The sequence below is a fragment of the Meles meles genome, chromosome 17, assembly GCF_922984935.1.
Source record: "Meles meles chromosome 17, mMelMel3.1 paternal haplotype, whole genome shotgun sequence".
NCBI lineage: Eukaryota > Metazoa > Chordata > Mammalia > Carnivora > Mustelidae > Meles > Meles meles.
In genome coordinates, this window is record NC_060082.1 from 6,733,503 (window position 1) to 6,750,923 (window position 17,421).

Sequence of the window (17,421 nt, forward strand, 5' to 3'; positions counted from 1 at the left end):
AAAGTAACAATGCATTTTAAAATGAAGTATTTACTCATCCTGTGAAGTTCCTCCCCAGACTATCCTGTGCGCTTTCTTTCTCCATTCCGTTGGCGTGTGCTCTCATTTCCGTGAAGTGAGTCAGGTGTCAGCCATCAGTTGTGTCTGTATTTCTGAATAAAGTATAAATAATGTGCTCCCTCTCACTGCTCCTTTCTTCTACACACACACCCCCACACCCACAGCCTTTCTCCTGAGAGCCAGTGTAGCATAATGGGTAAGCGTATGACTCTGAGAGTCGGGTTGTTAGGGTTCGAATCCGGGCTCGGTCACTTCACTAGTTTGGGACCTTGGGCGGTTATCTCTGCGGTGCACTGTCTTCCTCTGCAGAGTAGTCCCAGCAGCAGGACCTTAGCATCGTTTTGAGGATTACCTGAACAAGTATCTGTAAAGCAATTAGAGTCATACTTGGTCACACACAGTGATGCGGAAGCGATAGTCTTCTTATTGCTGCCTCAGGGAACAGATGTAGGTTCTCTTAACCCGAGTTCGTAAGTGGTGTTTGATGGTTAGTAGTCCTGATGAGATGCATGCTGTTACGAATCCCACTTCACGGGTGAGCCACAGAGAACTCCGGAGTATTGCTCCCAACGGCCATGTCTGTTACTTCCCACTCTTCTTACGGTAGGAGATAGCAGGCCATTTCTTTGGTACCTTTTTTGCCTGTCCTTCACATCTGAACAGTTACAACGCAGTGGTGAATCTTTACAGTGACCCTCAAATTTCTCTCTTCCATGCTATTTCCTTTGCAACTAATCTGATTCAGAACTTTGGCTTTTCATACCTGCAGTTGTCTTTGAACTTGTTTTCCTGCTCCTGATCGTGCCTCCTTACCATCTATGTTATGCCATTGCTCCTTCTCTCATCTCTCTAAAGCATGGTGACATGGCCCTGTTGAGTAATCTGCTGTGGGCTTCTTGTTACGCTCTTAGGTCTAAATTCCTTGGCTTGGTTTTCAAGGCTCTTCCTGGTCAAGTCCTGCCCTGTATCACTTCTCATCATACTACAGAGAACTTCAACTTGCTGAACTGCTCTCAGTCCCACAGGCCAACTGTGCTTGTTTTCTGATCTTATCTGTGTAATCTGCTCAACCCTTGCGGCACACACCGGTCCATCATGCTTCCTTTGTGAACTCTTTCTAGACAGCCCTACCTTCTCCTGCATTTACCTAGAGTAGACAAGTAGATTTAATATTTCCCTCTTTGTCTTATTTTTGAAATGTAGCAGTTTAACATTTTGCTGTATTTTCTTATCTGTTGATGGTTCCGTGTGAATTGCTTGTTTCTTTAGGGTTCAATTCTTGGTAAAGGTAATAGATACTTTTTTATTGCTTCTCTGTAGAAGTTGCTATTGAAATAAAATGTATTTTTCTTGATTATAGGTGTTCCTGTCTTTTTGTATTTTGTTTTATTCCGAATAAAACATGATCATTTTCATCATTAGCGCTAAAAGGAGAACGGTTGTTACTAAGAAGTCAAGTGTTCTTTCAGTGGTAGCTCATGGCCGGAGGAGTACTACAGAGGCAGCAAAGTGGGGTAGTCAGATGTAAGCCCTGGAATTGGATCGCCTGGTGGGCTCACATCCCAGCTCCTCCGGGTGGCCCGGTTGTGTTGCCTCTCTGTGCCTCAGTCTCCTCAGAGTGAAGTAAGGAAAATAATAGTACTTATGTTGCAGGGGTGGTGAACATGAAGTGAGACCTTATAGGTCAAGTCCTTAGTGCAGTGCCTGGTTTGTAATGCTAATTAGTATTACAATTAGGAATATTAATTGTCTTACACATTTGTTTTTAAATTTTTATTTATTTTTACTTTTTAAAAATCTTAGTTCTGGGATATTTAACTGACGGCATTATCGTAGTTTCAGGTGTACGGTACAGGGGTTCAGCAGTTCTGTACATTGTCCCGTGCTCGTTGTGATGAGTCCTCTTTATCCCCATACCTATTTCCCTCTGGTAACCATCAGTTTGTTCTGTGTAGTTAAGAAGAAGTCTGTTTCTTGGTTTGTCTCTTTTTTTTCTTTTGCTATTTGTTTTGTTTCTTCATTTCCTCATGAGTGAAATCATGATATTTGCCTTTCCCTGATTGACTTATTTCAGTCTTATTTTAGCATAGTACACTGTGGTTCTATCTGTGTTGTTGGAAATGGCAAGATTTCATTCTTTTCTATGGCTGAATAATATTTCATTGTGTGTACACACACACATACACATACCCCTTTACCCATTCGTCAGTTGATGGACACTTGGCGCGGCTTCCATAACTTGACTATTGTAAATAATGCTGCAGTAAACATAAGGGCGCATGGATCCCTTTGAATTAGTGTTTTTTGGAGGGAGGGTAAATGGCCAGTCATGCAATTACTGGGTCATAGGACAGCTCTATTTTTAACTTTTTGAGGAACCTCCATACAGTCTTCCCACCAACAGTGCATGACGGTTCTCCTCATCCTCTCCAATACGTGTTGTTTCTTGTTTCCTATTCTAGACATTTAGACAGGTATAAGATGATATCTCATTCTGATTTCAGTTTGCATTTTCCTGATCATCAGTGATGTCGAGCATCTTTTCGCATGTCTCTTGACCATCTGGATGTCTTCTTTGGAGAAACTTTCTTTTTATGTCTTTACAAGTTGGATCTCTCACAGATTTTGTGAGGGGAAAGGCAGAAGTTAATTTCCTTAACATCAGGTTTTTAAAAAAATGTACTTATTTGTATTAGGTAAAGCTCAGATTTTGAGGTTGGACTTTGACCTGCTGTTTACCTTTTTTTTTTTTTTAAGGTTTACGAGTGCAGAAACTACATCTCTGTTTTCACAAAGCTTGGCTGCCAGAGCATTATGAATGTTAACGATCTCAAACTCAGGTTGTCCAGATCTGGACAGGAACACCTGCTGCAGTTCTGGAATGAGCTGGATGAAGCCCAACAGGCAGAACTTTATGCAGAGCTCCAGGCCATGAACTTTGAGGAGCTGAACTTCTTTTTCCAGAAGGCCATTGAAAATTTTAACCAGTCCTCTCAGCAAGAGAAAATGGATGCACGAATGGAGCCTGTCCCTCGAGAGGTGTTGGGCAGTGCCACCAGGGACCAAGATCGGCTGCAAGCCTGGGAAAGTGAAGGTACCGAGCGTGGGATGTTCGTTTTAAAGTTTGTAGTGAGATGTACCGGAGGTATTAAAGTAGCTGGATCATGTGGTGGTTATGGACCCTCCTACCTTGAACCAGGTCCCTGATCAGAAGGTGACAGATTATGGCGTCAGAACTTCTGCAGCATCTCCCTTGCCAGTCCCTACGTGCTCTTTTCATTCCTGTTCTTCAGTCAAGGTTCTTCTCATTTAAGTCTTCTCTAGTCTCTTTGCTCTCTCATTGCCGTACTTCTGCCAGATTTCCCACCCTGACGCCCAAGTTCAGTGTTTCAGTTTATGCTGACTTCACCTAAAAACCTTCCCTAGCCTGCATTTCCAGTCTGGTCTCCTCTATTTCCCTCCAGTCCTACCGTCCCATACATTTTTGCGGGACCAAATAACTCACCCTTCCCTGAACATTACATCTTTCCTGCCTTTGCTCGTGCTTATCCTGGGCTTGGACTGGCTTTTGCCTCTTTCCTGCCTAGCCTGGGTCACTTTGAAAGGCGATCTCCCAGAGTTGTGCTCTGTAGCGCAGTGGGGCTTGTGGGGAACGTATCCTCATTTCTCAAGGTTCTTTGATCATGATCTTTTCTTCAGTGTCCCAAGCTGGAGTTACTTGTCCGTGTGTGGCTTCCATTCTTTCTTAGAAAAAGAGCCATGTCTGTCTTCATCGTGACATTGTGGACTCCTGAAGAGCAGCCCATGGCCTGCGTGTCTGTGTCACAGGGCGTTTGGAACAGGGTTTTGCAGATCAATGTTGAATTGCCCCCATATTTTTTCTTCCAATGTATCAAAATCTGTCCCCATGACCAGTTCTAATTAGTGCCTTTGAGAATGGCAGAATAGCTCAAATGTACCTTTTCTGGTGGATTTCAGAGCTGTGGTTTGATAACCCACTACTTCTCTGTAAGTAATAGTGACTAAATATTGCAGCTCAGGCTGTTGAGTAATTTGTACATGGTCCTTGTCTGATCTGAACCTCATGTCCTCAACCATAGAATGAACAGATCTGACCAAAACTTTTCTTTCCTTTGTAAAAATGTTACTTTATTACAGAAATAACATCAAGATAACAGAAAAACTACAGAGAAGTTGCCCTTAACCAAGTCAAATCTTTTTATTTGCTCACATTGCCACCTATTACTTGATTTTATGTATATTTACTTTTTTTTTTTAATATTTTATTTATTTGACAGAGAGAAATCACAACTAGGCAGAGAGGCAGGCAGAGAGAGAGGAGGAAGCAGGCTCCCTGCGGAGCAGAGAGCCAGACGTGGGGCTCGATCCCAGGACCCTGGGATCATGACCTGAGCCGAAGGCAGAGGCTTTAACCCACTGAGCCACCCAGGCGCCCCGATTTTATGTATATTTACTTTTATGAATGTGTAGTAATAATGATATAGATGGAACCTTAGTCTATTTTTATACCACACTATTGCTATTTTTATTTTGTCTTTCATTCTTTGGCTTCCCTGTCCCCACAAAAAGGACAGATAATTGCCATTATCAGCCTTCTGTATGCTGATATCTTTCTCTGGGCATACAAATTTAATGATTTTTAAACTGTGTTCCAAGGAACCCTAGGGGTTCCACTACTGGGGAGACTGTCTCACCTAGGGAGAAGGAATGGGTGCTAAACATCTTTGCCTCTAACTACAAGAGCAGTGCTGATTTGACATACTTTATGTATTTGATCTTTACATGAGGTTTTATTTAAAAGATTAAAAAATGTCAAAAATAATTAGATGATCTCTAGGAAGTGCCCTTTTAGATCTCAAGTGCTTGGTAGAAGCTAATCTAGCTTCTTAGAATAGGGCTTTGCCACTAAACCGTGAGAGATCCAGATGGATCCTTCTGCATGTAGAGCTGTGGTGATACTCGGACCCTTGCTAACTTTTGTTTCATTAGTCCTCCCCTCCATCCCTGGGATTCAAAAAGGCTACTACAATACAGCAAAAGTCACACAGGGCTCTTCATACCCTCAGGTATCCCGGCTGCCTGTATTTCTCCTTGTGATTTTATGCCATGAAGTCTTCGAATGAACTCTTAGGGAAAGCTGAAGCTTTGACCTTGTATAATGGGGACCATGGGCAATAGGCAGAACCTCCTATAATTGGAGTCTTGATGGCCTTTTTGTTGGAATTCGTGGAACTAGTCTATCTTCATGACTTTTCATTTAAACTGAAATCTCGAACTGTTACAACCAAGAACACTACAAGAGTGCACAAAACAAACTTCCCTTTGGCTTGTTGTCAAGGGAGCAATATTTGTGGCTTAAACAGTACGGATGAAGGAAACTTTGTAACTTGTCATTCACTTAGCCGGAAACTTCCGTGTGTGTGCATATTCACAACAAAATGAGGTTTTCCAGTAAGTTATCAAGGGGAAGAGATTGCCATTTTGAAGATTCTAATTGTTATATTTCAGATAGGAGGACATCCCGAGAGTTCTATCAAAGACAGTGCCCCCCCCCCGCAGCCCCCTCCTTAGGAGGGGGGAATGAAAGCATTGTACGTTTTTTTTTTTTAGAATGTCTGGTGGCTCTTGACACTAAAATGGACATTTTCATGCCTAGGGTTGAAAATTATTTCTGAAGGGTAAATATGTAAGTGACCACTGTGTTCCTTGTTCTAGAGAAATCTTAATTTGATTTTTTTTTTAAAGATTTTATTTTTAAGTAATCTGTACACCCAGTGTGAGGCTCAAACTTACACAACGCTGAGGTCAAGAGTTGTATGCTCTACCCACTGAGCCAGCCAGGTCTTAGTGCCTGCCCCTGAGAGTGGGGTGTTGGGAGGAGGCAGAGGGAGAGAATCTCAAGCAGACTCTGTGCCCAGGGTGGAGCCTGTTGTTGGGCTCGATCCCACAACCCTGAGATCATGACCTGAGCCCAGATCAGGAGTCTGATTGTCAACTGACTGAGCCACCTAGGCGTCCCTAATTTAATTCTTTTTTTTAAGACTTTATTTATTTATTTGACAGACAGAGATCACAAGTAGGCAGAGAGGCAGGCAGAGAGAAAGGAGGAAGCAGGCTCCCTGCTGAGCAGAGAGCCCGATGTGGGGCTCGATCTCAGGACCCTGGGATCATGACCTGAGCCAAAGGCAGAGGCTTTAACCCACCGAGCTACCCAGGCGCCCCCCCTAATTTAATTCTTAATGTGTTCTGGTAAGTTGTAGAAAAATGGAATGTAGAGGAACAACTGAAAAATTTCTATCTTACAAAGCTGAAATCTAGAGAGAGAAGTAATTAGAAGCTTTTATGAGAATATCATTTTAGAAACTTATATGAGACTATCATTTTAAACACCATCTTTAGCAAAGAAAGGCATGCTTACACCAATCATAAAATAGTCTTCCAATTTTATAATAACATACTAATATCCAGTATTAGGTTCTTTTGTCTACGAGACATTTATAAAATTAATTTGAATGTGCTTCTCTATCATATAACACTGGTAGAAAAGGAAGTGGATTGCTTAGAAAAAATGTATTCATAACATTATCTCCTATACATTTTCTGGGATCTAGTACAGTGGTATTTTTAAAAAATTTTTTTAAGATTTTATTTATTTATTTGACAGACAGAGATCCCAAGTAGGCAGAGAGGCAGGCAGAGAGAGAGGAGGAAGCAGGCTCCCTGCTGAGGATCCCAGGACCCTGGGATCATGACCTGAGCCGAAGGCAGACACTTAACCGACTGAGCCACCCAGGCGTCCCGTACAGTGGTATTTTTAATAGATTTGTTTTATTTTAAAAGTAACGCATATTTTAGAAAAATTGGAAAAATAACTAGAAATTACAAAGGAAAAAAAAATCTCTGGCATCCCGCATTTCAGAGATAAATACTCAGTAGTAATATAGTATTTTCTTAGATACACGTACACACTGGGATTATGGTTTGTGTATGATTTTGTAGCCTACTTATGAATTTGCTATGAAAAATTTCACGCATATTTTGAAACAAATATTTAGAGATAAAAACAGTATAATGAATCCCACATATACAACACCTTGTTAAATATCAAAATTTTGCTACCTTTGCTTCCCCTGTCCCCTCTTTTCTTTTTCTCTGCTGTAGTACTTTAAGACAAATCTCAAACATCATGTTATTTTTACCCTTTTTGAGTTCAGCATTCATCTCTACACATATGGATATTTTCTTACCATTCACAGTGCTATTATTATACCTCATGAAATTCACAGTAATCCTACCTAAAACTGGTTCAAATAGTGATTTCCCTTATAGTCTGCTTTTTGTACTTGGCATTTTTGAGAGATAATAATAGTTTTACCTGTACAATAGGGTTAAACGTTAAAGACTTAAAATACCTCTCCTGACTAACTTTCTTGGATAGTCTTCTTTTATTTCCACCAGTTTAATAGCTGGTTTACTTGACTCAGGGTCCTGGGAGTGCTGACAGTTTAAATGGAAAGTTCGGGCAGGGCTGTACTTCAAACGCACCTGTGCCCTCCTCCCTGTGTCCGGCACACGCCCAAGTCAGAATGTGGGAGAGGCACTAGTCCAAGCAGGAAGTTATCCAGGAAGCGTTTGACCTATTTCGGGCCACTGTAAACTCTTCTCTTTGTTTCTTATAAATGTTATCAGGAAAAGTTCTCAGACACTGTTGGGCCTATGACACAGGACTCTCCAAGGGGAGAAAGGTGCTCCAGCCCTGGAAACTGCTCACTCTGGCTTGATTTTTTTTTTTTTTTTTTAAACCTTTGATTTGGGCTCAGTTCAGCCGCTCTGTAAGTAAGCTGTGAGCTGTGAACTCTCCTTCAGTGGAAGGATGGAAAGGGTGAGAACAGTGCTGTACTTTCCGTTTTTTTTCCTTATATTTTTGCAGAAGTTTTGGAATAGGAGAAGCTTATAATTTCCTAATTGCCACATGGGTTAAATACATTTATAAGTGCAGGTGCGGTGCTGCCCATATAAAGTTTGTTACGAAAATACAGTTTAAAGTCAGGTATTACTGCCGTGTAACTAAATAGCTTCCCGAATTTCATTGGCCCCTTTCATTTCATTATCTGTCATTGTAGGACAGATACTAATTTCTGTGTTACACACTTTTTAAACATTGCGTTGTAGGGCAGTGACACAGATGGGGCGGGTGAGTGCTTCAGCCAGTGAACACACAATCTGGTAATGTTCACGTCTGTAGCTGCACTGAATGCTTGAACTGCAGCTGGCCTTGATACTCTGGGGACTGCTTTCTTTCCGCATGTTTTTCTCTGGTCGTTAAGTGAGATGCGTAAGTAGGAAGAGGTCAGTGCAAAAACCTTTTCGTTGTAAATACACGTGGATCGTGTTACAACTCATTGTGATAGTTGTGGTTAGAGGTGTACGTGTAGGTCTGCCTGGAATTGGACACTTGGTAGGCACAGTCTCTGTGCTTCTCTTACGATGTAGTGATTGGATGGGTCATCAGGTCCATAGATGGGAAAAGGACTGAAGAAAGTATGGCAGACAGGGGCTTAGGGAACATTTATTTGCATAAGAGGTGAGCCCCCGTGAGCTGCTCTTTTGAGAGCTGGAAAACTGAAAAATTGGGAAAATTGGAATGACGCCGTGGTTGAGGGAACTGACTGTAGGAAGAGAAAAATGTATACAGTGATACTGTGAAAACTGGTTAGAACCTACGGAAGGCACTGGTTGGTGCTGGTTGGTGCTGGGTGGCCATCAGGTGAGCTGGAACCCGGAAATGGAGCTGACCCCGGGAGCAGGCTCCTCCCTTTTCCAGGTAAGGTGACTGTGGGGAATCACTGACTTTTGCCCTGAAGGTAAAGAAGGACATCAGAAAGGATGGCTGGAGCCACAGTAACAACGAAACAACTTGGGGCGCCTGCGTGGCTCAGTTAAGCGTCTGTCTTCGGTTCGGGTCATGATCCCAGGGTGTTGGGATTGAGTCCCACGTTGGGCTCTCTGCTCAGCGGGGAGCCTGCGTCTCCCTCTGCTGCTCTACCTACTTGGGTGGGCCCCCCCCACCCCGGCCCCTGATCAAATAAATAAATAAATAAAAACTTGAAAAAAGCCATAGCAAAACAACTTAAAACACTGTGCTGGGTGAAGAAAATAAATAGTACAAAGAGGACAAAGGCCTCTGTGTCCAGAATATTTATCTGGGACTTCTTTGGGAAGATGTTTAGAAATATTCCCGGTTCTAACACTTGTGGTATGTGAGGGTTCAGACACCAGACTTACTTTTTCTGCAGTTTTGAAGCAGTGCAGACAGAGACTGAACTTGGACATGTTCGACAGGAGGCTCTTGGTGAACTTTATCCCACTTAATGGGATTGCAGGGTACTGTCTCAGCTTTGCTGGAGATAATGTTTAACGTGTGTGTACTCTATTTGTTTTCTAAATTTTGAAGAGTTCTGCCCTCGGAAACAACTCTGATCCATGGGGTTAGGTAAGGGATTACGGACGTGTGTTTTATGCTTTTTGGGTCGATGACAGCAGAATTAAACTTATCCGTAGAAACCAGAGTTTCTGTGATAACTCAGGGAATAAGCAAATGTAAAGCAGTTTTCAGAACCATCTTCCGTCGCTGCCTGCTGCCTTCAGAATGCCTCGTTTCGTCCCAGTCACTTTGTTGCTTGGTGCTTACGGTGCTTGCTGACGGGGGTTGCAGATCTGAAATGCGGTGCGAAATTTCAGCGTGTGGCACGTTTTGGAGAACGTGGACTGTACCCGGCAGCTCTTCCTTGTAGAGTGGCAGGTGGGGGAGATGAGAAAGGAGGTGGCACGACCTCTCACGAATTCCGTGGAAAGGAGAAGAAAGGGCGGGACAGAAATAGAAAGGAAAGTGTACCCCTGAAGCCCCTGGTGCTCCCGCGGATCTGGTCAGTGTTTGGGTGTGAAAGAGGCTGCTGGAGGCCATGTGGTGCACAGCGCACGGGCGTGGAGCGAGTGTCTGACTCTCGTTCACATTCACTAGTGCTGTGGCCTTGGGCAGGACCTGCGTCTCTGAGGCCGTTAACCTCTCGCATGGGGGAAATTATACCTGCCTCTTAAAGGTATTAGTTTGGGGTCTGTTTTCACACTTGGATAAGGCACAGTGAGATGCTCTGGAGAAAAATCATGAAGACAGTTTTGGCCTAGGCAGGAAGAAAGAGAAAATGAGGTGTCAGGGAGCTAGCTAACCTTCGCTTCATATGAAAGGTGAAAATTATGGAAATATCTAATGTGCTTTTTGTCGTAGCTGGATATCGCTTCTCGGCCTTTTGGCTAAGATCAAGTGTGTCGTAGCTGGATAGTTGCTGGATCATGTCCTTGGGCTGTACTGACTCCCGAAGATAGATGGTAGAATTCGGACTGGAGAAGGTTCTGAGTTTATAATGGGTTTAGAGTATTTCTTTTAAGCGCTCGATGTACTAGCACATGAGCTGTAGGAAGGCCTAACGCATCAAAACACAAGGCACAGAGATGGTGAATTAGACAAACCGCCATTACCTCACGATATAAAAAAGAACAACAATGGCTACTGGCCACCACTGCCCCCTCTGGGCTAGCGTTCAGTTCTGGGCAGTGGCCAGCTTCCTTCACATAGTGTCTGAGGATTTCAGAAACCAGCAGCAAATCCCGTAACCATCGCCTGATCTTGTTGGCATTTTCCAGCTTTTCTAGCTTCCCAGAGACCCAGTTTCCACATTGCCTCTCCCCACAAGCTACTGTGCCCTGTGAGGCTGGGCTGGTCCGGCTCTGCGTGATAAGGTGGTTCTCACAAACGGTCTGTGGCAACATTTTTTGCTTTTTAAATCCAAACTGAGAGCCTCTGTTAATAATATTTATAGTTTTATTTGTTTGCGTTTGGGTCTTAAATCCATCTTGAATTATTTTGATTCAGAAAATAATATTTTGATTCAAGCATTATGTTTGGTTCTTACTAATTGCTGAGTATTCAACTGATGATGACTGATGGGCTTCCCGGCGATGGGAATAAATCAACAAAAAGACCCAGTTTCACATCCTTGTGAGCTGGGACGGATGGCCCTTTGGCAAAAAGACAAGCAACCCCCCCACAAACCCAAAACACCCCTGCATTTTAATCCATTCTATTGACATATAATTACATACAATAAAATGCACTAGTTTTATGATTTTTTGCCATATTTATGCACTCATGTAACTACCACCCCAATGTTCTAGAGCATTTCCATACCCCACAAAGACTCCTCCTGCCCCGCCCTTTTTCGGGCAGATTCCCCAAAGCCTTTTCAGCTGAGTTGGCTTTCGCACCCCAGGTATCCTGACCTCAGAGCCTGGCTTCTTGACCCCTGTGCTGCCTGGCTTTCCTGAGGGTTTCACCTCTTCCTTCTCTGGATGGTAGCTAGTCTGTTTGCGTGCTTGTTGACTGACAATTTTGTGTCGTTGATGGATTTACAGGCTGGAGGTAATTTAGTAGCTTATCATCATTTATCCTGAAGCCCAGGTGTCGTCTTTTATCATGTCTTTCTCTTGAGGCATCACATCTGATAAGTAGTCAGACACCTGTAAAACGTTTGTAACATCTTTTTGGCTTTCCTTCTAACATTTTCAGAAAAAGAACTATTCATTAAAGCACATTATTCATGGCTTGGTGTTTGGTTGGGTTATATAAAACTTAATTTTTTAATAGTAAAAATGTTTTTACTAACAAGGTAGTTATCCGTGATTACACGTGGATTTCTTATTCTTCATGCCTTATGCAGATAGAGGGACTCATTGCTACTTTTTGTTTGTGTAATCCTAAGATGTTGAATTGCAGAGGTTTTGTGATACAGATGTTTTCTCTTCTAGGACTTTTCCAGATTTCTCAGAACAAAGTGGCAGTTCTTCTTCTGGCTGGCGGGCAGGGGACGAGACTCGGTGTTGCGTATCCCAAGGGGATGTATGATGTTGGTTTGCCATCTCGTAAGACGCTTTTTCAGATTCAGGCAGAGCGTATCCTGAAGCTTCAACAGTTAGCTGAAAAATATCACGGCAACAAATGCATCATTCCATGGTAAGACCTGCTTCGTTGTGGGAGAGTGTCTGAACTTAATAACTCCGGTCTATAATATTCAAAATGCATGTGTACTTTATTCCTAAGCAGACATGCTTCCTGTTACTAATGATTTTTCCAGGAGCTGTAATTTACTATATATGTTAAAATAATTTGTATTATAGCTAGATAAATGACCAGAATAGTCTCATTGCACAATGTATATTCAGCTCAGGCTTTTTACATCCCTCCCTGAGTACGTCTGGGGACTCATTGGGGTCTCTCAGTGTAGAAACTTTATATTGATTGGTAGTTTGTCTATTTATAAATTTCTGATTGAAAGTCAGTTTTCCTTTCAAATTTGAAGGCATCGTTCTCTTGTTGAGTGGTCCATTGCTATTCTGATTCCCAGTCTGTCTCTCTCTCTCCCTCTTTCCCTTTCTTCCTTTCTCTCCCTGCGCCCCACCCCCCCCCCAAGCATCTAATGTCTCTTCTTATCATTGGCATCTGAAATTTCATGGCAAGGTGCTACAAGTCTATTTTTAGTCTACTCTGGGCAGTAAGGGAGTTCTCACAGTCTAGAAACTCCTGTTCTTAAATACCAGGTTATCGAGCTCTACCCCACACCCTACCCTTCCATGCACAACAGCTCAAAGCCCCACTGATTCTCTGCTGTGAGCCGCACTGGGATCCCCAGGCTCTAGTAGAATGCTGTGTTCTCAGAGCCTTCTGTGGCAAGTGTTGGTATCCTGAGCACCAAGAGATTATGGGAAATTCTGCTTTGTTTTTTAAAAGTTTTTGATTTAGCTCTTAAATCTCTTTCCCAGAGCAGCTTTGGAAATTATGTTTTGAGGGGGAAACCAGCTGTGTTTGAGATCCCTCAAGTCCCTAATCTTGTTATTTTAGTCCCATGTGACCCACAAAAGCTCTGCTGGTTTCTCTGTCCTTCTGCCTGGTCCAAGCCCAGAGTCCCTACCACTATACCCCCAGGAAAAGGCAGCTGCATTTCCTTAGCTCCTCTTTGAAAGATTCCCACTGTCTTGAATTTTAGTTCCAATCCATGTTGCTTCTATAGCTCTCTGATGCCTTTAAAAATAGGCTTTTTGTAAATTTCCCAGCTTTGCTAGCTTTTCTCAACATGAGTATTGGCGGATAGGAAACCATTTTTTTCATCTTGATTCCTTTGGGGATGTTTGAGGGACATCTGTGCTATAAGCAGCCAATATATTCTCCTTACAGCCCTGGCTCCGACTATCATGTTGACTTTTCTTCTCTTTTTCCCTCACGACTTGGAATCTCTATGCTCTGCTTATGAAGAGCAGTCCAGCCCCCTCTTTGTACTCAAAGCTCAAAATCCCCAGGATAACTTGTTAAACAGATATCTAGTATGGTGGGAAATTATACCATTTTCTTTATTTATTCATTCAACATACACGAATGCCTGCTCCTGGGTACTGGGCCTGTATCAGCAACCAGAACAGACAAAAGTCCCTACTTACATGTGGCTTAAATTCTAGTAAGGGCAGGGGCTACTGCAGTCACTAACTGTGGTTTTTAGATAGAGTTTTTGACTCCTTTGCCACACTAGCATGGTTTGGATTTTTGTGAGATCAGATAATATAATTACACTTTTAAGATTTTAAATGGAGGGGCGCCTGGGTGGCTCAGTGGATTAAGCCGCTGCCTTCGGCTCGGGTCATGATCTCAGGGTCCTGGGATCGAGCCCCGCATCGGGCTCTCTGCTCTGCAGGGAGCTTGCTTCCTCCTCTCTCTGCCTGCCTCTCTGCCTACTTGTGATCTCTTTCTCTGTCAAATAAATAAATAAAATCTTAAAAAAAAAAAAAAAAAGATTTTAAATGGAGGGTGAGCAGAGCCCAGATTACATTTCAAAACTTTAGTGGAAAGAACCATGAGAGATGATTAGAATATTTTATGTCTACCCTTTTGTCCCTATTTATAATGGGAGTTTTAAATTCAGAGTACAGTTTTCACAGAGTTCTAAAATGTTGTTTAACATTTTATTTGGGCTCTCTGTTGCAGGAGGTATGTTTAATATTGTTACATAGATTTATTTTATATGTAGGATTGATGATGTTACTGGCTGGAAGGCACTTGGGTAACAACTAATGCTACCTTATCCAGGAAGAGGATGAAGGACGTCAGAACAGAGAGGCAGCGTGCTCAGTGATCTTTTTTTTTTTCACTTAGAAATAGACAAGTTTGAATTTTTCCCTAATTCCCAGAGCACTGTTGCTTAGAATCTACTTTTCTCTTGCAAGGTACATAATGACCAGCGGCCGAACGATGGAATCTACAAAGGAATTCTTCACAAAGCACAAGTACTTTGGTTTAAAAAAAGAGAATGTCATCTTTTTTCAGCAGGGAATGCTGCCTGCTATGAGTTTTGAGGGGAAAATTATTTTGGAAGAGAAGAACAAGGTTTCTATGGCTCCAGGTTTGTAACCATGCTTATTTAGGGATGACTAGAAATGGAGGTGACGTTCCATTTGGATTTTCTTTCTGATGTGGTGATTTGGGTGTTACAAAATTAATATTTCAGATTTTATTGCAATTTGGCAATGACTTAAAAACAAAGCATATGCCCATGGGCGGAATGGATACACTTTGGTATTTTTTGTGGATGCCTGCCCTTGAGAACGACCTGGGCGGCCCGCGGAGTGTTCATTCTCTTACCCTGTGTTTTATATCCGCGGTGTTCATGGCTGCATTACTTCTTGCAGTGAAAGATCAGAAGCCATTTGCTATTTAATAAACAAGAGGTAAATTACAGTTTATCTGTAGTATTCTCAAACTGTAACAAAACAATTGATTGGAGATACTAAATGACAAGGAGAAGTAGTGTCAGTAGCTAAGTGAGCGAATGGGAGGCGTGAAGCTGTGTGTCTGGCGTGGTGAGGGCCACCGCCCTGGACGGTTGTGGGAGGTGCACGCACGTTGTGGTGTGTTAAGGGCACCCCTGCCCTCAGGTGGTGCACGCTGTGTGGCCACGCGCAGCAACCCTGAGTGTGATCCCAACTCTGAAGATAAACGTGTCGACAGATTCTTATCTGTGTGAGTATGTAGAGGAAAGGCTGACAGGGAATAAATGAGTGTTAACGTGGTAGCCTCCAGATGCGGGTTTTATTTCATTTTAAGCCCTTTTTTCTACTCAATTCTTTCTCATTAATGGAAGACTTTGCTGTTTTCAGCTCTATTTTTATGAAGTTGCCCAATTTTTTTAAGCCGTGGCTGAGGGTGTTGGCAGATGAAGTACGTTAAGGCAGCGCTATAAATAGATGGAAAAGAAGAGGCTTTGGCCTGTATTTATGTTAAATCTGACCTGATACTAATCTGGTTTCCTAACACGTTATTTGGTATAAAATGCTCATGTATTTTTTACTCTTGAGATGAGTGAAATTGTCTGTGCTGGAGCGGCAAATAGCAGAGCTAACTTGAATCACATAAATATTAATAAAACTTGAAATTTTATGAAATAATCATTGCTTGAGAGCAAACTTTATATTTTATAATGTATTATGGGCTAAAGTGTTAAAAAGCCTGAGTTAAGAAGAAAAATACGGTCTTTGGGTTTCCTGGTCCTACATTAATTAATAATGTTATTCTCTCGATACTTAACACTAAATTACTTTGAAAGTCACATAGTGTAATTTTTTTGACACGCGAATTCTTCCTTCTGGGTATTTACTTTTCTTGGCCCTGTGATGAAAAACTGCTTCTCAGAGATCTTCACCCCACTTTGGAAACATGAACCCTGGTAAACCAGTTTTGGGTTACCTTCGTAATGGGTTTTGGTGTACTTCTAACGGGCTGTTTCATTTCCCAGATGGGAATGGTGGTCTTTATCGGGCTCTTGCGGCCCAGAACATTGTGGAGGACATGGAGCAGAGAGGCATTTGGAGCATTCACGTCTATTGTGTTGACAACATCCTAGTAAAAGTGGCAGACCCACGCTTCATTGGCTTTTGCATTCAGAAAGGAGCAGACTGTGGTGCGAAGGTAATGCCTTTCTCATCTGTAGTGAGGTCGGCAGCTTGCTCTGTCAGCTCGTTTGTTCGGGACTCCAACTGGCATCGTCCGGCTGATTTGAATGTGTTAGAACCATTTATCTCTCTCAAGTAACTAAACCTACCTACTCTTTCTCTTAAATTGGCAGCGTTTGATTCTAGAAATAATGTATGCTTGTCCATTACAAGTTAGAGTTTAAAAATATGTGCAGATGGGAAGCTTGGGTGGCTCCGTGGGTTGAGTGTCCGATTCTTTTCTTTTCTTTTTTTTTTTAAGATGTTATTTATTTGACAGACAGAGATCACAAGTAGGCAGAGAGGCAGGCAGAGAGAGAGGAGGAAGCAGGCTCCCTGCTGAGCAGAGAGCCCGATGCGGGGCTCGATCCCAGGACCCTGGGATCATGACCCCAGCCGAAGGCAGAGGCTTTAACCCACTGAGCCACCCAGGTGTCGTGAGTGTCTGATTCTTGATTTCTGCTCAGGTCACTGTCTCAGGATGTCCGGCTCTGCGCTCAGCGTGAGGCTTGCCTGATAGTCTCTCTCTCCCTCGCCCCCATTTCATGTACACATGTGCACCCCTGCTCTGTCACTCGCTCTCTGTCTCAAGTAAAATCTTAAAGAAAAATATGTGTGGATGATTTGTAAGTCCCTGGGAAAGTGAATGATTGTCACTAGGCCTGGGGTGGGTTCGTTAATATCAAGTTGTATTTGATCAGATTAGCCACTTTCTTCCTATGACAGAGTTGCCTGAGTAGGAGGTAAGAGAAATATGGAGGGAACAGCAGATCGAGACTTCAGCAAGGCGTTTGACAAGCGACTTCATGCTAGTCTTACGATTAAGATGGAAATGTGCAGTTAAGGGCAGGGCGGTAAAGGAGATTGGTAATTGTTCGACCACAAATATACTGACAGGAAGATGGAGGGAGGTATCCTTCTCAGTATTTTTTTAGTTGCATTGATGATGATGTAGGAGACTTGCCTGTATGGTAGCTAATGAAACGTGTATCTAGGAGTAAAAGAGAACATAAAAACACTTCGGAAGATTTAAAATTATTAATAGAAATACTGCTTTTCTGGAAATCTGTAAAACTATCAGTTTTTACCAAATTAAAGTAAACACAGTTTTGGTCAAAGCTCCAATGAGACTGTTTTGGGGACATTAACAAAATGATTGTAAAGTTTAGACAAAACATGTAAAGGTGGCCAGGAAAATGCCAAGAAAAGGTGATACGGCAGAAAGAGCATTGGAGACGGTCTACCAGATACTAA

The 17,421-nt window shown here is 42.5% G+C and overlaps 1 protein-coding gene across 5 annotated transcripts in view; it reads left to right on the forward strand.

Moving 5' to 3' along the window:
* Positions 1-17,421, forward strand: part of UAP1 (UDP-N-acetylglucosamine pyrophosphorylase 1) — a 35,519-nt gene that overhangs the window by 4,572 nt on the left and 13,526 nt on the right. For 4 of the 5 annotated variants that reach the window (XM_045982883.1, XM_045982880.1, XM_045982881.1 and 1 more), the window contains exons 2-5: positions 2,818-3,154; positions 11,944-12,148; positions 14,407-14,582; positions 15,972-16,144. In XM_045982883.1, coding sequence (XP_045838839.1) covers positions 2,875-3,154; positions 11,944-12,148; positions 14,407-14,582; positions 15,972-16,144 — 834 coding nt within the window. In that variant the 5' untranslated portion in view covers positions 2,818-2,874. The remainder of the gene's footprint in view (positions 1-2,817; positions 3,155-11,943; positions 12,149-14,406; positions 14,583-15,971; positions 16,145-17,421) is intronic. The other variant, XM_045982884.1, reaches the window with a different exon arrangement.